The 25,947-nt window shown below is 32.5% G+C and overlaps 1 protein-coding gene across 23 annotated transcripts; it reads left to right on the top strand.

Annotated features, from left to right (window-relative positions):
* Positions 1 to 394: 394 nt before the first annotated feature.
* On the top strand, positions 395 to 25,947 carry LOC124955406 (liprin-alpha-1). Of its 23 annotated transcripts, none has more exons than XM_047509800.1 (23): positions 395 to 495; positions 1,335 to 3,171; positions 13,695 to 13,796; positions 14,023 to 14,187; positions 14,281 to 14,355; positions 14,835 to 14,930; positions 15,897 to 16,112; positions 17,432 to 17,719; positions 17,793 to 17,936; positions 18,971 to 19,130; positions 19,207 to 19,568; positions 19,655 to 19,897; positions 19,988 to 20,170; positions 20,278 to 20,370; positions 20,491 to 20,651; positions 20,992 to 21,039; positions 22,559 to 22,814; positions 22,895 to 23,040; positions 23,241 to 23,471; positions 23,583 to 23,846; positions 24,024 to 24,180; positions 24,258 to 24,374; positions 24,469 to 24,856. In XM_047509800.1, exons 2-23 carry the CDS (start codon positions 2,923 to 2,925, stop codon positions 24,553 to 24,555), a joined length of 3,843 nt encoding a protein of 1,280 aa, XP_047365756.1. In that variant the 5' UTR covers positions 395 to 495; positions 1,335 to 2,922; the 3' UTR covers positions 24,556 to 24,856. The 23 variants fall into 23 exon arrangements, 20 of the variants coding, with proteins under 20 accessions (XP_047365756.1, XP_047365894.1, XP_047365801.1 ...); XR_007102868.1 differs by lacking the exon at positions 395 to 495 and adding an exon at positions 24,895 to 25,947 and having other exon boundaries at positions 602 to 3,171; positions 24,469 to 24,631; XR_007102867.1 differs by lacking the exon at positions 395 to 495 and adding an exon at positions 24,895 to 25,947 and having other exon boundaries at positions 602 to 3,171; positions 24,469 to 24,639.

Genomic DNA, 25,947 nt, shown 5'->3' with positions numbered 1-25,947 from the left:
TAATATGAGTCAAATAAATATAATCAATCGTAGGACGCAACAGATAATTACAATTGGTTACGATACAAATGCGTGATTTAATATAAGCGAATCAGCTTCGAGTTTGCAAATTATTTCAATAGGATTGGTTGGTAATGGAATGACTAGAATTGGTTAAATCAAAAACCTTACGTATGTATCATATAAGGTAGATGTTTTTTTAAATATGTAATTTGATGAGTAGGAAATACCAATGAGCTTGATTATAATAATATTGAATGAATTATTTATATATCTTTCTAAGCTTTTACATTGGATTTAGAGGAGTTTGATTTAATGAGAATAGTGAAAGGTCATAATATATCGAATGAAAATCAGCCATTGCGAGGGCGCTCGTTCCTATTGCTTGATCGGGCCAGTGATGAGAACCGTATCGGTGTCGTTGGATGACGTCAGATACAAGATGGCCACTGTCTCTGGGGCACACCACATCGAATAAGGACCACGAACGAAACGGTAGGCTTAAGGGTGGGGAATAGTAAAACCGAAATTGGCTTAAAGAAAGAGAGAGAGGGGGGAGAGAGAAAGAGAGAGACAAACATATAGAAAGAGAGAGAAAGAATGAGTAAGCAAGAGAGAGAGAAAGAAAGACAGAGAGCGCGGGAGGGGAAGAATAATTGGAATCGAGCGGCGTAGGTGTGTCAGTGTTCGGCCTTCCCCGCGATAATGCTGTTGTCATCGAGATGCCGAGATTCACACGTAGACTCGCGCGACTCCCAGTGTTCTGAGTCGCGATCACGACTTACATTCCTTCGAGTATCTTTTGGACGGTGAATAAAATAAACAATACGTAAAACTACGAAAGACTGACCGACAGAAAGAAAGAGAGAGAGCAACTCAACGTACATCTCGTGCTCTACCAAAAGAAGATTAGAAGAGGAACGAGAGTGTTCGCAAATTTTTCTTTTCTCTATCACTCTCGGTTTCTTTCCTCTTAGTTTTTTGTCTTTACCGAACAAACGAACGGCAAGCATATCGCTAATATTGAAGTTTCTAGAAGACAGAAAAAATCCTTTTCTGTCTCTCTCTCTCTCTCTCTCTCTCTCTCTATCTCTCTCTCTTTTTCTCTCTCTCTCTCATTCCTCTCTCTCTCTTTCTCTCTCTCTCATTCCTCTCTCTCTCTCTCTCTCTCTTTCTTTCGCATCAATCGGTTTTCATTTTTGGCGAAATATGTACGCAAGAAAACTTGCCTGAATGAAACCGAAACTACGAACCGGGAAAAAGGGCAAGATAATTGCTTGAGTTCCCTTAAATTTTGATTATTACTATCGCCGTGCTTTCTGTTCTGCGCTAAGGTCCTCGTTGATTGGACGTCAACAGAAACTGAGAGGGAAGGAAAGTGAGAGAGATAGAGATATCGAACTTGGTACTGTCGAACGGCACAGGAGTAAAATAGTAGTATAGCGCAACGATTTAGTGAATAAAAAGTGGGAGGAGTGAAGAATTACACAGATGATGGAGGGGAAACATGACGGTGGCCGGTGCTCTGTAAGGTTTTTCGCGGTGTAGAAGTGTACTCAACCGTTCTTATTCGTCGCGTTTACTTTTGTGCGATCGATTCGAACGAAGAGAGAACGAACCATAACGTATCTCGATTTCGAGTGGTCCAATTCTGTTATAGTTGTTCATTTTTATGATTGTAAAAAAAAAAGGAATTAGTGAAAGAAGAAGAGAAGTCGTATGTACAACGAACAAAGGTGAAAGGAAAAAAGAAAGAAAAGTATTCAGTGGCCCTTCTATATATTGGACATGAGCACGACTTTTCGTGTTCGTTCGTTGTTGTCATCGCCGTCGTCATCGTCGTTGTCGTTATCATCATTATCATCATCATCATCATCATCATCATCATCATCATCATCATCGCTACCGGGAATAAAGTGCCGCCGATTCTTTCGTTTACGATACGAATATCATCGGTAGAGGATCGTTTCAACGCAGATTATTCAACCGGTCGCTGCTTTTTGTGAAACGAACGTCCGAGCGTCGACAAACTCTACGATAGCGTTAAGCTTCACGAGTACGACGTCAGAGGGGCGGCGATACGCGACTTCCGTGCGTGCCTCTTCGCGCTCCGCCTACCAGTTACCGTCGCTAGTTCCGCGAGAGAGGACTAACGTCCTCCTCTTTTTTTCATATTTTACATCTTTTCCTTTTATTTTTTTTTTTTCTTCTTTTTTGAATGTCGTTCAATTTGATCGATCCAACGAAAACTCGCGGACGAAGGAAGCGAAGACCAAGGAAAATGATTAAGTGAGAGGAGGAGGAGGAAGAAGAAGAAGAAGGAGAAGAAGAAGAAGAAGAAAAAGAAGAAGAAAAGAAGAAGTAGAAGAAGAAGAAGAAGAAGAAGAAGACGACGTACGGTAGAGTGGAGTAGTGTGCGTGTGTGCGTATGTGAGTGAGAAAGAGAGGAAGAAAAAGTGAGAGAAGAAAGCAGCAATATATATCCCTTCGTTTCTCTACATCACTATTCTCTCTCTCTCTCTCTCTCCCTCTCTCTCTCTCTCTCTCTCTCTCTCTACTTATCTATGTATATATCTCTATCTCTCTTGTTTTGCTATCTCTCACTCTCGCGCACGTGTGCTTCTTTATAAAGTGTAGTGTAGTGTAGTGTGTGTGTGTGTGTGTTTCGTTCATTACCTACACTCCACTGACCGATCATTGCTGTCGCCGCCGCCGTCGTCATCATTGTTGTTGTCGTCGCTGTTATCATTGTCATCGTCATCGTCATCATTATCGTCATCAACATCGTTATTTGTCCTTTTGCGCGCTGAAGTGATCAGAATTTACGGGCGTGTTAGCGAAAAGAAAGAGAGAAAAGGGTGAGAAGAAAGGAGAGGAGGTGGGGAGGTGGGAAAGAAGTGAAAATAAAATAGCGACATCAAAATGTGGAGTGCGATGTGTGACGTGATGCCAACGATCGCGGAGGACAGTATCAGCCAAAGAAGTTCGCAATTCTCTGGCGATGATGCGAACTTCGAACAATTAATGGTTTCGATGTTGGACGAAAGGGACAAGCTAATGGATTCGTTGCGTGAGTGTCAGGAACGGGTACAGGAGGCTGAGACCAGGGTGAGGGAACTTGAGAAGGAACGGGACTCGCTCAATCGTCAAATTTATGCCAACATTCCGCAGGTATGAATCTTTCATTTTATTTTCTTTTCTTTTAAGTTACGCCTACGATAGGATATGAGATAAGACAAAATTTTTCCTCTCTCTCTCTCTCTCTCTCTCTCTCTCTTTCTCTCTCTCTCTCTCTATATATATATATATATATATATGCGTCTCGTTTAACTCGCGGCTTTTGCGCTGTGGGTGGTGATAGGTTAAAGAGGGGCAAAGACATCGAGAGAGAGCGAAAGAGAGCAAAAGAGAGAGAGCGAAAGAATGAGAGGGGGAGAGAGAAAAAGAGAGAAGAAGGAAGGAAGGAAGGAAGGAAGGAAAGAAAGAAGAAAGAAAGAAAGAGAAAGGTCGAAGGACCGAAGACAGATTCGCACGTGCACAGTTTGCAAAACGTGTGCTGTATATCCCCCGCCCATGGGCCATCTCGTAAGCAAATTACTCATTTCAACATACATATGCCTCTTCTACTAATTCGTCTCTCTTGGAGAGCTGTTTACATTGATCTATTTTTTATCTTTTTACGCTTTTTCTCTGATCGTTTTTTTACGATCCTCTACGATAGTTAAAAGTTAAATTCGTTTCTCATGGTTTTATCTCATCATTAGCAAAAACTTAAAAGAAAAAAAAAAAGAAAAAAAAAGAAAAAAAAATCAAAAGACAATACGATTCCACGAAATGTAATTTCACAAAGAAGGATCCGATTTGCAATTAATTACGATCCCAACGTAACGTTGAACTTGTACGGCTACCGTAGAATTTTTTTAATTGCGTTCTATCGCAACTACTATGGATCTCTAATTACTGGAACGTTTACGTAATGATTACGGTAGAAACGATTCAAGACTATCCAGTTGCCCGCGTTATCTTTGCGCGCTGTCCTACTTTCTCGAGATATGCACATTACTAATTGTGTAACCGGCTTCTCTTCGCAGATAGTTATTTCTCATTTTGAAATATCATCCATTCGGTAACCACTATATAGTACAAATTAATCTCTATTTTCTTTACCACCATTGCAAGAATGTTTTTTTTATAAGGACACTTCTTATATCGGATAATTTCGTGAAACATCGTTCATCTCGTTTGTATCCGAAATTCACGCGCGAAATTTCAAACATTGAGTGAGTCATATATGCAACAGTGGATCAATGCTTGTTTTCCATTATCGAAAAATGATAATCGATATATTGTTTGAAATTGTCGATACAAAAATAAGACAACGATCGAAGATATAAACTCTTGCCGTTATTTAAGCCCATAGATCATCGGATGATCGATAGAACATACGGAGATTACAATCTCCTTTTATTTCGATGTCAATATACATATATATAAATGTGTATATATATATATATATATATATGTGTGTCAAATATAAGTAGGAAGATGACGCGTTAAATCAAGCCGACCTATTGTACATCGTGCGTATAAAGAGCTACGTCCGGTTCGAAAATCGATATTGTCCGCGATTTGGTCCAATTCCAATGGTATGCGGATGGATCGATATAGTTAACGCGCAAATGCTTTCCGACCTTACATAATATCTATCCTATGTATGCATATATACGACATAAGAGATGCATACCTTTCTAATTTCTACGTGCGATATAAACATGTATGTAATTTATACTTAGCTTTGTATTTATTATAACGAGTCACGCTAGAAAAGCATATATACATCTACATGTATATACATGTATGAACAAATAATTGTAATTTTCTCTCTCTCTCTCTCTTTTTCTTTTTTATATATCATTTTGTTAAAAAGCGTATATCAGGATTATATCATAAAAAAATCGTTTATAAGTAAATCTAATCGTATTCCTGTTATACAAAACATTTTAACGAAAAATGATCTTGCCTAAGTTCATTCTTCTTAGCTCATCATTTCACGTGATTTTACTTGAAACATAAATAAATACGAGGCGTTAGTAACGAGAGAGGGAAAGAAAGAACTTACGATGTGGAGCACCGATACATTCTCGGGATAAGGGAGAGAAACCGTGGCTACATCGATCCATTCGTTGCTCGATTGGCTTTTATGTACGTGCGAGAGGAATATATAGACGATATTTGGTAGCCTCGTGCTTTTATTTCGTGGATGACGCTCACTGTTGCGCCTTTTAGACTTTATGACATAATCTTATGAATTATCAATGATTTATAATGAATAAATATTGTTTCTGATGAAGTATAGAAAGTAGTTGAATTTGATTTATTAATGATTCATTACAAGTATTTTTGGTGAAGGATCATAAGCTTGTTAAATGAAAAATATCTACCTTCAGTAATTAGTTATTATTATTAATAAGTAATGATAAATGATAATATGTATTATTGATAATTTTAGTTTTTATTTTAATTCTCTCTCTCTCTTTTTTTTTTTTTTTTTTTTTTTTTTTCTTTTAGTGAGATATATAACTTCCATATTCTATCGATCTTGCTAGTATAGTGATAGTCATTTCTCTTTATTACACTTGTTTGATAGCTCTCGATCGTTTTACAACTAGTTTACGTAAATCAATGATAAAAAATATTCGAAAATTCTTGATATTACAGGTTTCTATAAATATTGCTTTTTATTGACTTGGGAAATATGTGTTTCTGAATGAATTACATTTTTTATAGAGAAAATAATGCAAGGATAATATGTAATTATTATCATTCAAGGAATAGGAAAATATAATGAGTGAACATATTGATAATCATTAACAAAAAAAGAAAATCATTGGAAATGATTCTTAATATTTTTTTCTTTCTTTTTCTTCTTTTCTCTTTTATGTATAAATTACTTTTTACAGATGCGGAATCATATTCAATATCACACTGTATTACATTCTTGTTTCCGGATAAAGAATTATAAATGAATTCTTTTACAAATATTGATATTCTCTTAATATTTGTATGGTTTGTTTGATGAATTGACTAATCGAAATTTGCATAAATTTCAAAAATTACTCGTTCGTACGCGCAAGTGTGACAAATCGACATTATTAAATCGGTGTTACTGACTCGTTGATAAAAATAGTCTTTTTTTATATATATCTATATAAATTTTTTAATTTGTTTTCTTTCTTTTTCTTTTGTTTAATAATGCGATATGATCAGCAGTCAATATCAATAAAAAATGGATCTTTCTTTTATTGATAAATATTTACTCATGTTTAACGTTTCCCGTGAAGTTTACGGTCAAGGAGATACGTTCCAAGACAGATTTTAATTTCAATTCGAATTCGTTCAAGTTCTTAATAAGAATTGGAGCGATTGAAATAAATTAATTTTTTAATAACACGATCTTTCTGTGCCGCTAAATTTTAATTCAATGTTATGGTACAATCATTATTTTTTATGTTTGCGTTACCATTCTCCTATTTCATCTATTATTTCATTGTATTGCGTTTTAACCTTCTATAGCTAAAAAACAAATATATATATATATATATATATATATATATATAATAAAGAAATTATATAATATTAGTTATATTTATAAAAAAAATCATTTAGAACTTCGGATATAAAGTAACTATAAATTCTATGCCTGATGAAATGTAATAAAACGTAAAAAGACATAAGCACATATAAATACATATATATCTAATTGTAAGTATGTAATTTGAAAGATTAACTCATGGCAAAATATCAAAAATATAAAAGTGTATATGCCAGAAAAAGAGAAAAAAAGAAAAGAATAGAAAAAAATCTTGTGAACCCTTTTGTGTAGTTTAAAATTATCTATATTAATCGTCAAAAAAAAATCACACGTAATAAAAGATAAAAGATAAAATAAGTCTTTGCGTTTATTGTATATCTTCATTTTTTTTTTCTCTCTTTTTTTTTTTTAAGCATTCGTAATTCCAGTGTCGTTATTTACTCTAATCTTCGTAGCATGAGAACGGACTACATTTAAGTATCAAGTCGATGTTAAGTGATCGCTAACAGGTCGAATTCTTCGGGTTATTCATTTCTCGAGCTGATTAGTTAAATGGAATTAGCGAGAGAAAATCGGACGTGTCATCGTCGTTGAATCTCTATGAACATTTAGAGAAATTTTTGATACTTACAATTAAATTATCTTTGAATATTCGCACACATCACAAGCATGTTCGATGTTCAATCCAAGTACATATATATATATATATTTTTTTTTTTTTTTTTTTTTTTTTTCTCAATGAATTTAAAAAACAAAGATACAAATTTTATAATATTACTCGAGGGCATTCACCTTTTTTTTTCCTAATCATCCAGTGCTAACAATCTATTCTTTATTATTTATCTCTTTAATATACTATTTCTATATCTTCTATTTCTTTTCTCACCTTAGCTTGGTATACGAGAGACTTTAGAGAGATTTTTCACGAATGTTTATATAATTTCAACCGATAGGCTATTGCATATATATACATATATATATATTATATATCCGTTATGATGAGGACAATCGTGGCTTTTCATCATGCAATATGCGGGACAGAAGTATCATACGTGTTCTATCTCGTGACGATCCAAGTGCGAAGGGCAACGAGTTGCTCGGTCTACAGAACTATCCCTTTTCGATTTCAATCGTCATGTATTTTATTCTTTTTTCTTTTTCTTTCAATTTTCTTTTCTTTTTTTCCTAAAGATTAAGAATCGTCTTTCTTTTAACAGTGAAATTTTCTCAAACAGCTACAATGTCATTACTCTCTTTGATCATTCTCCATTTGTTTCTTTTATCATACCAATCTCTTTGTTCGCTCTTTCATTACTCTCGTTCAAATTTCCACAGAATTTTCAGTTATAGTTATACGTTTGATCAAATCTTCAATCGATCTATCTATTATTCGAGCTTCAAACATTTTATACTTTGGTTAACATTAATGATTCAGTAATGATAAAAAAAAAAAAAAAAAAAAAAGAAAGAAAAAAAAAGAAATATATATAGCAAGTTAGCAAAATGAATTATTGAGAAAATATGTTATCGAGAGTAAAGAACAAAGAAGTGAAAAAGAATAGAGAAAGAGAGAGAGAGAGAGAGAGAGGGAGGGAGGGATCTCTTTGATGTATACCATTTTTGTAAATTTTTTATCTTTTTATTTTTCACACGATCGAACGTCGTAAAACTGACCCGCTCTCGATTTCGACGCGTAATGTCGAAAGCACGGAGAGGGTTGTGAAAAAGGTCGGATGGTTAGCATGGAAAAGAGGAAAGCTTGTGGTAAAAGCGGCAGAGAGAGAGAGAGAGAGAGAGAGAGAGAGAGAGAGAGAGAGAGAGAGAGAGAGAGAGAGCGACTACTATGTAACGACGAATAGCAGAAGATAAAGAAGAAGAAGAAGATGGTAGTAGTGGTGTGATGGTGATGGTGATGGTGATGGTGATGGTGATGGTGATGGTGATGGTGATGGTAATGGTGGGGATGGAACGGTGCGGTTTGGGGTAAAAATTTCTAGGACGAAGCTGAGGCACGAGTGCAATGCACCGGCGTTCTCTCGTATATACATACATACATACGCGATATACGCCGACTCCGCGATCAATACACACCCCACCCACTCGCTTCGTTGGCGGCGCATGAATGAACCTCGCCTTTTACACACTCTACTTGACGGTGCGCCGACGACGACGACGACGACGACGACGACTACGAGAAGGAGAGAGAATACTAAGAGCTCTTACTCGCGCTCAACTCTTCGTTGTTCCGCCGTAGAGTAGTAGCGAATACGACCTCGACTCTCTCTCTCTCTCCCCCTATTTTTTTTCTTTTTTCACTTCTATTTTTCTATTTCTCTTTTTCTCTCGTTCTGACTACTGTCGATCATTATCGTCGATCTCGTTGTCGATCACTATTCCTGCCGTTGTCGTCCGTCGTCGTACGTTGTTGTCTTACTTGGCTGCTGTTCTCGCTTGTGAGTGGCAGCACCTCCTACCTTTATCGAGCTTAGGGTTCTCAACCTTTAAAGATTCATTTTTACTTTCGACGAGAAAAATGAGTTCATCAGTTTATTTATTTATTTTTTTTTTTTTTTTTTGTCAAAGACTACAAATAAATCGTTAATCTGTAATTAACTTTTATGATATGATCATCTCTTTTTCCCTGTTTTTTTTTCTTTTTCTTTTTCTTTTTTTTTTTTTTTTTTTTTTAATATGTTTCATTTAGATCAAAAAAGATTGATCGTTTTTCGTTCAAATGATAATCACTTAACCGTTGGAACCGTTCGTCAGGAGTAAATTCCTCAATAATCCAATTGCTATTTTGAACACGTTCAAAATCGTTGGAAAGAAATCAAGTGAAGAGACATAAAACCAAAACGAGCTCGATATACTCGCGACATTGTTATTTGCGGCTTTAATACTCGAGAACGTTTCTATTCGAAAATTTCGAAAGTTGCGCATGTGCGAGAAAGAGCGGCTGACATGCAAGAAATAAGCACATTTACCGAGTGCACATAGTTATGTGTGCACCTGCTGCATATTAAGTTTACAACTCGTATTGTTAGATTCGTCTATTTTCCTCTTTTCTTTTCTTTTTTTTTTTTCTCTCTGGAACACCGATTTGGCTGTATTCCAAAATGATACAGATGGAATTAATGAAAAAATTTAGATACAGGTTATTCATGAATTTCATGAGAAATTATTCGATATAAATATAAGACGAAGCACATCTCGTGAGAGAGTCGCATGATGTTCTCATCATTGTCAGACGTGAGCAAGTACTTTCCTTTTCGACGCAAACGTTTCTGTTGAATCGAAGTCGCAGAGACTGCTAGACGATCTCGTCATTGCTAGAAAAGATCTTGCCATGCATCTTGATTCTATGCATACGTATTTCATATACGTGTGTAAATATATGTATTCACGTTTATACATAAAATCCATGTGTACACACGCACACACACATACACACGTTTTTCTATTCATATATATGATCAAACATTTTTTGCCACACCTCGAGAATGTGCATACCTAACTAATATAAAATAACCAGATACACCTACTGAAAGGAAATATGATCTTGCTTGTGTATTGCAGGTGCTCTTATTGCTTGGCGAAGCCCGTTAACTTGATTAGTTAGTCCCTTTAAATTACTCGACCCTTTTTTGGTTACCGCAATTAACTCAATCTTCTCTTACGATTTTTATGCTTTCTTTTTCTCTCCATAGTTAATATATTATTAACCGGTTAAAAGTAATGTGTTTCATCGGCTATGTTCATAATTGAATTCAAATCGTTATTAGAATATTAAATAATCAGGAAAATTGATAACATCAAAATTAAGTGAACACTATTCAATATAAAAAAAAAAAGAAATAACAATACTATAATAACAACTTATACAATTTTATACTTTAATAATTACGTTTGGATAGATGTGCAAATATGAGAATTTCTGTGATCGATTGACAATGTGTTAATATGTACGAGTATATATACACGTAGTAATCATAATCGTAGCTATTGAAAGGATTCTTCGTATATTGACCCAGAGGAAAAGACAGAAAAAAAGGGAAAGAGAAGTCGCACGGTAAGAGAGAATTAAATTGCCTATGAAGCTGCTTCTCGAGTGCTTGTTTCATTGCGAACGAAGCCTAAATCCACGTATGAATGAAGCTGCTCGCGTGCACGACGATTCAGTCATAACGTGTGCGAGTTCTCTCTCTCTCTCTCTCTCTCTCTCTCTCTCTCTCTCTATTCCCCTTCCCTTCTCTTCCTTCCTCACAGTCGTTCGCTGACTCTAAGTCTTTCGCCATCTTCCTTCATTATTTTACATACCTCTGCGAATCTTTTCTATATTCCTATCTCGTCAAATTCGTTGACGCGTTTAAACGGCAACAATTTCAAAAGAAACTTATATTTAATCTTGCATTCGATTTTTTAAATTGACATTGAGACTTGTTCTATCGATTTTATGATAAATTGATTTATGGAATCGATTGAGATAAAAAATATCGAACTTAAAACGCAGTTCAAATTTTATCATTCGAATTATATTGTAATAAATCTATGAAATAATTTTTTAACTTAAAAAAAAAAAAGTATTCGAGAAACTTTTACGCATTGAATTTAAATCCAGAATATCATATTTATTATATTAATTCGACCAATAAGTAATGTCAGAACTTACAATGGTTTTTATCTAAATAAATAATAAACACTGAATAAACAATTGTAAATCTTTTTTAATAAAATTTAGTTACAAACTTTAAATATTAAATTATAATACAAGTAATATAAGTAATAAATAAGTAATATAAATAATAAATAAATAATATAAGTAAAATGGAAAATGTTGAAGAAAGAAAAAAATAAAATAAAAGAAAAGAAAAGAAAAAATAGTGATATTTAATTAAACATAAAATAAAATTCTGATATTACTTATTGATCAACTAACAATACTGGTTTTGTTTTTAAAAATTACACGAACAGAGCATAAAGCAAAACTACAAATATATATATATATATTTTTTTTTTTTTTTTTTTTTTTAATACTATTATTCCCCCGGTAAAGTAAAAGAAAGTTGTTTCATTTGGTGTTTTGCGGATAGAGTGACATCGAAGAGGTGGAAAGCAGCCACATCTTGCAATCACGGCAAACGCGAGAATAACGCGTATCCATCCTTGCGATCGGACAACAGGGGTGCGGATATTGCAGCAATCGTTTGCATAGTTTCCAACCTGCGCCACGTTATTGAACCGCGAACGCATGTCGTACCATGCTCGCGTACGAATACGAATATAAGCGAGGACGTATTATGAGTATCATTCTCTCTCTCTCTCTCTCTTTCTCTTTCTCTTTTTTCTCTTACTCTTTCACTCGTAAACACTCAAGCACGCACGCACATGGATGCATAAATACTTACATACGTATGAATGCATATGAACATAGATACATATATCTCTATGTTCACTAACATTTTCTTGATCGAATCTTTTATATAATATGCAAGAATTCGTTTATATATATATATATATATATATTTGTTTTGTTTTTATTATTTGATTTATTTTTGTTATTTTTATTTTTTTATTTATTGATTTATTTTTTTATTATTATTATTATTTTTTTTTTTAATTTATTCGAAATGACCTCAAATATTCAGACGAATGCAAAATGAGTGGCAAAATGTTGAATAGTTTCTTTACAACGTAATAGTTTCTTCAGATGTAGTCTCGCGATAAATAGAAACGTTGAAAAGCGTAGAAATATTCTGTTGATAAAGAAAAAGAGAGAGGGGGGGGGGTGGGGAAAGGCTTATCTATTCGTAGATGACTTTGAATTCAGGTAATAAAATCTGACAATTTTTCGTTATTATGCAAGTATTGCGTGTTATACGTTTCTATATCATATCATTAAAATACCAATGAGATGATGCAGATGTAGATTCTTCTTCAATGTTAAGCTGCATCTCGAGTGTCTATAAAAAAGAGAAGACATATGACTTTTTTCTCATCCGTATTTTACATTCATATTGTTACGAACGATACGAAACATGAAGTGATAAACATTTTCTATCTCTTGATTGAATCTAAATTATAATTGTTTGGAGGATGACTTTAAATGTATGAGATTATTACTGATGTAAGTGCAATCGGTATATTTCAAGGCACTTTTTTTTATTTCTAAGAATTGTATAATAACACGAGGTGAAAAATGTCTAATCATTATTAGGGGGCGAACGATTAAGAGAAAAAAAAAGAAAAGCGATTTGATCATATATATATATATATATGTGTGTGTGTGTGTGTGTGTGTGATTCTTCTTGGTAGAATGAAATTGTCCAATTTAAACGGGGCGTAATAATTCGCATTGAGAAGCTAATTAATCGTTGAGAAAGTAAATACTGTGTTTCATCTCGTTATCTCTACTCCAAAGAAGATGATGGTGTCGAGTTTAAGGGGAAATATCGAAGCACACGATCAAAGGATATGAATAATTTGTTTTAATGGACGATTAAATATAGCGACCTATATTTTTCTTTCTTCCCTTATCGACAATATATTTCGCGATGACCTACATTTTTCTTTTTTTTCTCTCTTCAACCTTTAACCCCCCCTCCCTTCTCCTCTCTTCATTTCTTCATTTCTATCATCGTCTTTCTCGGAGATAAATTTAAAACTATGAACAAAAGTAGCAATGGTTTTGAAATATTCATTTAGTTCGTAACAGAAATTATTTAACGTTTTACGAGTCGATAGTACTCTTCGTAGATCTATTAATCTATGATAATCTAGTTTATGTCTTTCACGTGTACCTGGTATATTTAGAAATTCAAACTCTATCTTTATTGTATATACTAATCTCTTGAGTAAAAATCTCGAAACATGTGATCGATGATAATTTTGTTGATTATAGTCTTTTATTATCAAACTGTATATCCTGAAACAGCACGCATACATTTCTGTATATGTGCGTATGTGTACGATTACTTTCTTTGATAAGAAACAAGAAAATGTGATAGGAATATTAATAAGTATGCAATAATAATTGTTGGTTGCAATAATTTAAAAGATTTAAGAAGAAGTTCTTTAAGCAGCATGCTTTTAACTTATGTTACAGGAACTGTCACAATTAACAAAAGAATTAGCAGCGGCACGTGAAAACATTTTACAGAGAGAAGAAGAAATATCAGAATTGAAAGCAGAACGGAACAACACACGTGTACGTGAATAGATATATTTCCTGCATGAAATATAAATATAAATAAATAAATATATATACTATATATATATATATATATATATATAATATAATATAAATATATGTGCTGTAATTTTAATATCTAACATTTCATGGAACATATATTACATTAAAAGAAGAAATTAAAAAATAAATAAAAAATAATAAAACATTATTATCTCCGACGTTATATTTATTGATTGTTCAGCTTCTACTGGAACATCTTGAATGTTTGGTTTCTCGACACGAACGATCGCTAAGGATGACGGTCGTAAAACGTCAAGCCGCGGCACAATCGGGCGTGTCGTCGGAAGTTGAAGTACTAAAAGCTTTAAAGAGTTTGTTCGAACATCATAAAGCTTTGGACGAGAAGGTACATACTTTATCGTATTTATAATTTTCCTATTCGTATTTTTTTCTATCCTTTTGAATCGTTTATTTTATCATTTATTTTAAAATTTTTTAGGTACGCGAACGATTGCGCGTAGCTCTCGAAAGGAATACGAGCCTTGAAGAGGAATTGGCCCATACCAAAGAAGAGGTACGTTATTTTATTGAACTGTCAAAAAGTTGGTGCGAATTATCTTCCATCTTCAGTAAGATCAAATTAAAATGATTTGCAAAAGAAAAACGATTTATAAAAACTTGGTCAAATGTCTTGATATGTTTTAATATATATGTATATGTGAAAGAAAAGAAATATCAGAAAGTTTTACTTATCTTCCTTTTTAAGTCCTTCGTATGGATTTAAAAATTCACGAAATTTGCGTCACTTGTTTATCCAATTCCTAAACTTTTTTGGGCTGATATCAATTTTCGAAAACGGTAATTTTTTCTGATCCACCATCAATGAACTCCCTTAATGAACATATAAACTACTATCATATTTTAATATTTAACGCGATCCACATTTTGTGAATCTCTGTGTTAGCGAAAAAATATCACAAACTTTTTGGACAATATTTCAAAAGATTCTCTTATAATTATTTATTAATTATCTATTAATTTTTTGAATTATAGCTCCAACAGTATAAAGTAAGTGGAATTACGCCTAAAGCCATAGATGACAAACCTAAAGAAAATGGTCAAACAGACGATGGTCAACAACAAAACAAGGTATGAAAAACAACATTTCTCGATACAACATTGCACATTCATGTAAACACTCTCACAAAAATTTCACACAAACTGCTATTTCATATCTCGCATTGATCATGTGTACATGGAGGTGTTCAAACTGTTTGAGAGTCATGAATTGCATTTATGGAATATTTCACTACGCATGCTCGTGTTTAGCATAAATTCTCTTTTGCCGGCTAATTGTCTATTCAAAGCGGTAGACTTCATTTTTGGCATCGTTGCAGTTGCACTGTGTTCGAAAAATAAATCCCTTTTTTGTTTCTTTTTTTTTTCTTTTTTTTTTTTCTTTTTTTTTTTATTGACGAATTCATAGAGAATTATTAATGATATTTAATTTCGGTTTCCTCCTTACTTATCGTCTTCATTTCATTTTTCATCGGCTATACATTTCTCGAATGTGTGATATGTGTATATGGATTCTTGCCTCTTGGTAAGTGGAAGGATAAAATTTATGTTTAACGGATGTTATATTAAAATGAAAGATAAAGAAAATAATTCAAATCTTACAAAAGATAATACTAGAAAGTAATTGTTCCATAAAAATAATTAAAATTAAGTATTCTCATCAGTGTCATTGCCATTTCCAAATGTATTATTGGGATAATGTTGATAGAAACTTTCGTTGTAAAAGAAAAACTTCCTAAATATTTTTTCAAATAAATTTTTTTTATTGTGTTCGTGAAATTCTCCTTCTCTTAGCGATATTGAAATATTTGAAGTGAAATATTTCTAAATTTGGAATTCGGTACGATAATAGGTTTATATTCGTTCCCTTCTTCTTTTCATCCATCTTACTCCTTGCATCCATAAGAATGCATCTGCAGTAGTGCACGGTAGTATTATAGTCGCGTAGCTGTTATATGTAGATTTTGGGAATTACGCGGCAATGCAGGACAGGCAATGCGAGCGAGGCATTCTGAATGTAGTGTTGTGATCGGGCAGAATGAGACTGAGCAGGCTGAAAGTCAGCAGGAGCCACAACAGCAGCTTCAACAGCAACTACAGCAGCAGCAGCAGCAGCAGCAACACGCAATACAAAAGCTAGGTACAGAGAAGCCAACAGAGATAGCAAGCAGATTGAGCAATGGCAGTCTTGATCCATCCGACCAGGATTCGGCAGTACGAGTAATAGACTTGCAAGCCACTCTTGATAAGCAGGTATGGAACTGTTTTATAGCAAGATGCTAGAAACACAATCATTATAGAGATTCAGGTAGATCTCTATATATAAAAAAATAGTGTATTAATTATTATTATTATTATTATTATTATTATTATTATTATTATTATTATTATTATTATTATTATTATTATTATTATTATTATTATTATTATTTGCTCTCTATATAACAAGTATGTGATTTTCTAAGACAAGATCTTCTATAGAATGAAAAGCGTCTTAAAACTATGTTTTGCATGAATTTATTTTGACTTTAATCCGTGAATAAATACATAATGTCTAAAATTTTACACTAACTCGTTTATATATTCTTTACTTTTTATTTGGAACAAAAAATCTGTTAAATATTATGATTATAATATTATTTTAATTAATATATTATTTAAATTAAAATAATACTATAAAATCTTTCTTGTTTTTTCTTTTTTCATATAAATTGTTTTATTATATTATTTGTTACTTATTTACATTAAATGCATGATATTTCATTTAATAATAAATATTATTTTAAAATATTTGTTAGATATATACTATTGATTATTATAAAATAAATAATAAAAAATGTAGGACACTTTAACACTTTAATAACTTCAATTAGATTAATTTATAAATCGGTATATATATTTTTTCTCTCCCACTCCCCCTCTCTTTCATTATAGTTTAAATAAATAGTGAAATTCAATGTGGTTCAGTTTACTTAATAAAAGTTATTAGAAATAATATAAATTTAGCTATCAGCTGTGATATGCTTTACTAATTTATATAACTATATAGTTTATATGCAATTTTTAGTAGACAAGTTATTTCTAATATTTTTATATTATTCAAATAGTACAACTTGAAACATTTATTACCATAATATCTTATCTTAAATAACAATGCCTATGGCACGATGTGGAATGATTAATATCTGTAAATGTCAAGCATACTGTATTTGCATGTTTAGTGAATAAGAACTGATTTTATTTGGAAAAAATATAGTTTTATTTCGGAAAATTTATAATTTATATATAGGATACTTGACACAAACATTTATACAATTATGTATATCTTCACTTTTTATTTGTATTATTTTTACTTATATATATATATATATATATATATATATATATATATATATAAACTTTATTTTTGTATTTATTTTGATATTATATGATATAATAGTTTTGTAAAAATGTGTGTTTTCCGCAAAAGTATTTTTTAAACACTTTTATTGTACACACAAACTAATACTGCATCAACTTAATAAATTAAACTTATTATTACTCTAAATAAGAATATTTGTTTATTATTTCAGAGTACTGAGTTAAGTACATGGCAACGGCGTGTAGCAGAATTGAGCGGACGAGTTGCAGAATTAGAAGAAACACTCTCTAAAACTCAGAAGGATCTTTTAAAAACTCAGGAAATTAATGTTAAGTTGCAAAGAGATCTGCGTGAAAATGTTGCACAGAAAGAGGACCAAGAAGAAAGGATTGCAACTCTTGAAAAACGTTATCTCAATGCTCAACGGGAATCAACTAGCTTACATGATCTCAATGAGAAATTAGAACAGGAGCTTCAACATAAAAAGGCTCAATTAAAGGTACTCTAGTGCAGATATTAATCGACTTAAATAGAATTCGTTATTTTGTAAAATAACATTTTTACTATTACAGCTTCAAGAAGAAAAGATAGCAGCTATACAAGAAAAATTGGAACTTGCTGAACAAAAATTAACCCAATATGCTAAGTTACCTGAAATGGAAGAACAATTGAAGCAGAGGATGGAGGCTCTGACCCAGGTGAGGAGGCCCAACCAGGTACGCAGGGGAATCATATAATTGCACTGTCAATTTTCCCTTTTTTATTCCTCTGCACTTTTACTGAGAACCCTAAAATATATACATACATGTCTCTAGAAAGCTTGTTCTTGATATCTTGCATCATCAATGCAAAATAATTTTACTCTTAAATTTTATTTGAAAAACTTCAAGTTGTCTGTGTTGTGCAACACATGTAACATTTAGCTATTTTTATTTTCTTTTTTTTCCATTTTTCTTTTTTATGAATATCCCGTGTAAGCAATACTTTAATGTGTTACATACACTATTTAACAGATGCATTCAATGTTAAAAACACTACGGATTATTTTTATATTTACCCACAAAATACTGATATACACAAGTACAAGATCTATGATACTCAAAGATTGATATATATATATATATATATATATATATATATATATATATATATATATTTACTTATTTATTTATTTATATGTCTGTGATATACATTCACACATACATACACACGCTGCTTACCTGGTTGACTAATTTTTTCATTACAAATAATCCACAAACAATTTCAAACATATATCATTCTATACATTTATATTTAAAGCTTTGTCATGATTTCATATAATTCTTGTTATTTCACTAAAACAGATTCATTCTTCAGGCACAAATTTGTGTTTCTATACTGTGCATTCTTCTGCTTCTACATTCGTTTCCACTCTAATATTGTCTGGAAAGTAGTTTTCGTGTATATTAGAGATACATACAAAATAAAAGGAGAGGATGGAAGGAAGAATCAAACTTCTAATCAAAAGAATATTGTATTAGAAATTTCACAATTTTATTTTTAACTTAACATCTGCAATAATTGTAAAAATCTATCAAATTATTTTGATAAATATATAATGTTTTCTTTATAATGAATCTCAAAAAAGTAATAAATAATAAGTAAAAAAGTAATAGTATCTCATAAAAAATATCTCAAATATATTGGTAAATTTTTCAAAGATTATTTGCTTGTTAACATTTAATTTTAACTATATAAAATATCTAATAAGCAGGCCCAGGAAAGGCATGGTAGTGCAGAAGATAGAATACAAAGGTTAGAAGCACAATTAGAAGAGAAAAATGCAGAAGTAATGCGTGTCAATCAACGACTTAAGATGAATGAGGAACATAATACTCGATTAAGTGCAACCGTTGATAAACTTTTATCTGGTAAATAGTAAAATATATGTTGATAAATACATATATCACATCATATAATTTTAAATAATCTAAATTATTTTTGTAGAATCTAATGACAGGTTACAGACACATTTAACAGAAAGAATGGAAGCAATAGAAGAAAAGAATGCGATAACGCAGGAACTTGAAAAGACAAGGAAAGTAGCTGAAGATTTACAAAATGAAAAAGCAGATATTGTTAAAGAACTAGGAAAAGCACGTCTCGAAATTGATAATGTAAAGAGACAAATGCTTCAGCAAGAAATTGCTTTTAATATACAACAAACGGATGCATTGACTAGAAGTCTTTCTCCAAATGCTGTGGATCCTGGTTCATTTTCTAGAAGTGCAAGTCATAGTAGTTTTGACACACATTCATTACCTAGGAGAGGAGGCAAAAGAGCTGTGATAGAAGAGGATGCTTCAAAGGTATTTTGTTAGACATCTTATTTAAATGTTATTAAATTAAAAATTACATGGGAATTAGGATATTTTGTATGTTTTTGTTTTTTCAGAATTATGTAGTACGTACTCTTGCGGAACAAGAATGGGAAAAACTTCAACAAGCTCATGTTCTAGCAAATGTGCAACAAGCATTTGATGTTTCCAGCGACGCTGAAGGTGACGGTGATAATGAAAGTATCTTCAGTTGTTCGGCAGAGGTAATTAGTCCTGCAGGACATACCGATGCTCAAACACTTGCGCTAATGTTACAAGAACAATTAGATGCTATCAATAATGAGATTAGATTAATTCAGGTAAATAAACTTTTTGGAAAAATTTGTATGAAGCATTATTATATAAACATTATTATTATGTAGATTATAATATGAACAAGTTTTTTACAGGAAGAAAAACAGAACACCGAAGCACGAGCAGAAGAATTAGAATCTCGAGTAGGTAGCTTTGAACATATGAATTTATTAGCAAGAGGACGCAGTCTCGAGCGAGCGTCACCTCCATTAAGTGGTCGCTCTACACCAAAATCACATCACAGCCCTAACAGAGATTATTTACACAAATATCACACAGTGAGCATTTAGTTTTATTTATTTATTTTTAATAGACATTCAATTTTTATATTGCTTTTATATCTAATGAAATTTAAAAAATACAATAAAATTCATCACTTGTATAGGCACCAGCATCAATGTCTCCTGCTCATTTACATCAGTATGCTGCATCCCTTGCTAGTCCTGGACAACTTTCAGAATCACTTCCTGCAAGCCAGGTTTATTGCTTATTAGTATCTTAATTGCATTATAAAAGAATAGACATTTTATAATATTATAAATTCTTGACATAATTGAACTGATAAAACTGGGTGCTTAATGCTTTCTGCCTTTGGCAGTTGCAGTTGTCTGGAGAAGAACTGCATTCAGTGAGTGAAAGAGACAGCGTTGGTGGTGCTGGAAGTGCTAGCAGCGATGCCGCTTCCCCATTGACAGCCAGATCACTCAGATTAGAACGTGTTGTGCAAGCACTTGCTCATAGCCAGGAAGAGCTAAGAAGGTATGTATGAGATAAACAAATTTAGCTTTTAAGGACACTCAAAAGATGAGCTTCTCTAGAGAAAAATGAAAATGTCGAATTTTTAACATTTACAAATATTTCCGTGACTGCATATGTATTTCATAATAGTAAAAAGAATTATAAAATTAGTATATATCAACGTGCGAAAGGATCTCATATCGAAAGATAACATTTTTGAAAATGTGCCAAAATTAATTGTTACAATTATTATTTCTACAATAAATTTATCGAGATATAGGTCAATATAACTATAAAATTTGAAAGATATACATTGAACTTTAAATTATTAGTTTCATAAATTTGCTATCCATGCTATCAGACGTACTGGACAAACAGGATTCCCCAGCAGTGGCTTTTCCCCACACAGGTTAATTAAAGTTTCTAGTACTGCATGTATTCCGCATTACATGCCGCTGTGCACGACATATTTGAGAGACAAATGTGGGCATAGAATAAATGATCTTGAGGTCGGCCAAAGTGAATTTAATGGTAATCTGTTTTTCCTGTGTCTCTGTTTCTCCCCCTCCCCCTCTCTGCCTGTATCTCTATTTCTTCTCCCCCCCCCCCCCTATCTCTTTCTCTTTCTCTTTAATTTTGTTATACACAAGATGTTACACATACATATCCATATTACTTTCAAGAAATTTGTCAATCTCGTCAGAAAGCTTTAAAATAATAGTTAAATGTTTTGTACAAGAGATATGATATTGATAAATATAGTGTCCCAGGCATAACGTACATGCCCACAGCCTCAATTTTCGAGCACAGTGGCAACGACGAAGCACCCGATAAATCTGCTAGATATGAGTCCTTGGAAGAAACTGATAGTAACTTCTTCCACGCATCGTATACTCAAGCCTGTCCAGTTCATGATATACATCGTTGTCTCAAACAGACGAGGGAACTTACGGAATCAAAAGAGTTGCATGGCATGCAAGATATACATCAGACATCTGTGCGAACAAGGTTGTTTTTTTACAAACAAACTACAAAGGATACAGAAAGATTTGATAATATAAATACAAATATATTAGTGTATTTGTATAGTTGTGTATCAAGCTTTCCTTAAACATAATGAAAATGTGAATATATATAGCATTAAAATCTTTCTGTATCTTTGAAGATGATGACTTTTATCACATGGAAATTCCGTCTTATAAACAGTAATCAGATGTATTTCCAGGTTTTTATGCATATCATGTAATATCGAGTAGGTATCTTTACTATGAATGTTTCCTTATTATTAATTAACGAGTTGAAGCTATTTATTTAGATGTGTAAAAAATGGCTTTTTTTTTATATGTTTGTATATGAAAATATTCAGTAATAGCAATAATTAGTAAATATGTTCTACAATAATTGCATAATTTGACAATATCTTAGCTGTTATAAATCTTTTATAGTATATAATATTTTTATGAAATATTAGAGTAAATATTATTGGTGTAGTAAATTATTTTGCTATATTCATTATATGCTAATTAGTATTTTTGCTTATAACATTAATATCTATTATTGTTGGCTGTTATTAATTCTAATGCATTTGATACATCATTGCAATTTACTTGATCTTCGTAAGTTCCCAGAGTACACCATTGTGTTATCAAATATATAACAAATGGTATAAATAATACGATTTAATTATAGTTTTGAGAGTATTGCAGAGATTAGATGCAATCAATCCATACATATATTTTCTTATATTTTGATTACATTAAGTCTGTGACAAGTTAGTGATATGTGATTTTTTGAACATGATCAATATAATATAATAAACATAATAAATCATATAGAGGAGCACACAAGCAAGTAGAAATGTCTTGTGTGAGCTAGTGTAGTAGCACTGATTAGAGTAGAAATAGAGACTAGATTAGCGCTCCATGCAGCAGGCATGGACAACATAGCAACGGCGCACTCAATTCTGGGACTCCTCCTTCCCCATTGTCCTCACGCCACAGTAGCCAGGACAGTTTACACAAGAACAATCTATCCAGTGTTGGACTACCCATTGGACAATTGTCGAGTTCGCATCTGCACATGCAAACAACCATGAGTCCAGCAACAGCAGCTGCAGTGGCAGCAGCTCAGAAGAAAAAAGGCATAAAGAGCAGTCTTGGTAGATTTTTCAGTAAAAAGGAAAAGGTAAATGTTTTGTTGGCTTCACATAAATTTTTTTAAGTATAGAAATATTTTTTCTAATTATTTCCTTTTTTCTATATTAGATAAAAGGAAAGGATACAACGATGCCTGGAGATGTACCTGGTATGGGAGGTGCGAGTACACCAGCAGATCCTGATTATGGAGATAGCGTCTCTGTGGCAGGAACATTAGGGAGCAAGAGTGATTTTGATCGAAGAAAAAAGAAAAGGTATATTTATTTCCTCTACTTTAAATATGTTCAATAGACACAATAATCTAAAAATATAAATATAAATAAAAAAGTAATTTAGAGAAGAAACAAACAATAAGGAAGAAGAAGAAGAAGAAAAAGAATAGAAGTTTGTGAAAAGAAAAATTGTTTTTATTTTTATGATTATTGCGATCATTGGCACATCGGACTTGTTTTAGTCCCAGTATGTTTGGTAGTATGCTGGATTCTTCACGACATGAGCTATTGGCTGAAGCGATGAAAGCTGGAACACCTTTTGCTCTGTGGAACGGACCAACTGTTGTTGCTTGGCTGGAGCTTTGGGTTGGCATGCCTACCTGGTACGTTGCGGCATGTCGAGCTAACGTCAAAAGTGGTGCTATAATGAGTGCATTGAGTGACACCGAAATACAACGTGAGATCGGTATCAGGTATATTCCATTTACATTTTATTATTATAATATAGATTATTGTTGTTCTTTTTAATAAAAAAACTATTAACAGATCGAGGTTTTATATTTAATAAATAATCTGATTTATAGTAACTCTTTGCACCGATTGAAATTGAGACTAGCTATCCAGGAAATGGTGTCACTTACAAGTCCATCTGCACCTAAAACTTCTCGCACAACATTAGCTTTTGGAGATATGAATCACGAATGGATAGGAAATGTATGGTTGCCGAGTCTTGGATTACCCCAATATCGATCCACTTTCATGGAGTGCCTTGTTGACGCTAGAATGTTGGATCACCTCACTAAAAAGGATCTGCGTGGTCAACTTAGGATGATTGATAGTTTTCATAGGTATGTATAAATGTATGTCCGATTAAAATATACGTTTTTGATTATTTTTCAAGGCGTTAACGGGGTAGGAAAGAACTATAAAAATGTAATTACAAAGAAGTTTTATCGTTTGCGCATAGATAAATAAATATATACTAGAAAAGGTAATTTTCATTACATTGATTTGTTTCACTGCAGAACAAGTTTGCAGTACGGGATTTCGTGTTTGAAGAGATTAAATTATGACAGACAACAGTTAGAGGAAAGAAGAAGAATGGCAGAAGGAGCTAATGTAGATGTTCTTGTATGGAGTAACGATAGAGTCATACGATGGGTGCAATCGATCGGTCTAAAGGTGCGATTAAATTCAATTATTGAAATGTCAATAACGTTAAGAAAAGAAAAATAATTTATCTACATTATTTATCATAGGAATATGGAAACCATCTTTTAGAATCTGGAGTACATGGTGCCCTAATTGCTTTGGATGAAAGTTTTGATGCAAATAATTTTGCTCTCACTTTGCAAATTCCTACACAAAATACACAGGTCTATATCGAGTACACTATTGCATATATATATATATATATCAATATCAATTAATTATAACTTCACGAATTTATCGCGTTTATTATTATTTTAGGCAAGACAACTTTTAGAAATGGAATTTGCAAATTTATTAACGGTAGGAACAGAGAGGCGACCAGACGTTTCTAATATGAAATCCTGATCCAACTCGTCAAACAGATTGCCCCATCTTCAACCCCATCATGTCTAGTCCAGAACCCCAGCTATTACTACTGTCTGTACGCAAGTGTGTTGTAAAAGTTGTAAGAGCTTCAAGTAACATCCAAAAGATATCTTCGTATTGTTACGCCATGTGGCACGCGGTAATAATATACATAGATGCGTGAACGTAAAATTGTAACGTAAAAACGATTGTATTTATTGTATGCTCAGAAGTGAGCTCTTAAATGTTTCCTTCATTTGTATGATCGCACATTTAATGAAGTTCCGCGTGCCATATATTTTGACAAGAAATACCTACGCGTAAATTATTTTCTTATAGATACTGAAATGTAGGAGGTGGTCATGTGTCGCATCTGCATTCAAAGGAATTGCAGTATATCTCCTCGAAGGCCAAAATGAGTTGAACACAATCACGACAATAAATCCGCCTCATTTGACTTGTTATGTTTTTACGGGTAACAGATCAATTGTAGTCTTAGTAAGATATTGTTACATGGCACTTTAGATATTCTACTATTACTATTGCACCCTTCTTGTATTATATCGTGTACTTATATAATAATTCTGCATATAAAAGCGGCTTATGTTGTCGTAACTAGCACAAAATGAATGGTTAAAAGAAATTCACAATGATGCAGTATACACTCGGGGAATCGTTAATATTTTATATACAAAGACGGGGACTGCATTCTATGTTTCTGTGTCTGTAAGAGGACAATGATGAGCCGACAAGTCTATGTGTATCTTAATTTTCACAAATGGAACTTTAGAGTATTTGTTCTTCTTTCTTATTTCGATGAATTTTGAATGTTTGTAGAGTCACGTATATAATAAAAAAAATATTAAGTATTATAAATAAAATTCAACAAGTAACTATTGCAGATAAGAAAAGATCTTATCGAAAGAAATGCAATTACATAGACGCGTTTAAGAAGCTAGCCTGTTAAGAAAGACTCTTATGAACAGACATTTTATACCAAAATATGTGCGCAATGTATAGCTAAGTGTTTAAAACGTTATTAGGTATCCTAATATGAAACGACGTTTAATGTTAATTTATAATTGTCCTATTAAGGGACCGTATGTTATCGCTTTCAGGTGCATACCAGTAATAAAAATGTGCATATATACCAGTAAAAATGATCGTAACGATGAAGAAATTGTATCTTGATTTTTTGATGCTTTACAAAGAAATTATTTTATTTTCTTTACTTAAGCCGCGTTACTAAACCTTTCGAACGTTTCTTTTACTACTATTACTATTACTACTTATATTAATACTATTACTACTACTAATATTATTACTACTACTATTATTATTATTACTACTACTATATTATTACTACTACTACTACTACTACTACTATTACTA

Source organism: Vespa velutina, chromosome 1, assembly GCF_912470025.1.
Source record: "Vespa velutina chromosome 1, iVesVel2.1, whole genome shotgun sequence".
Taxonomy (NCBI): domain Eukaryota; kingdom Metazoa; phylum Arthropoda; class Insecta; order Hymenoptera; family Vespidae; genus Vespa; species Vespa velutina.
Note: the sequence above shows the minus strand (reverse complement) of the source record. Positions and strands in the feature narration are given on the sequence as shown.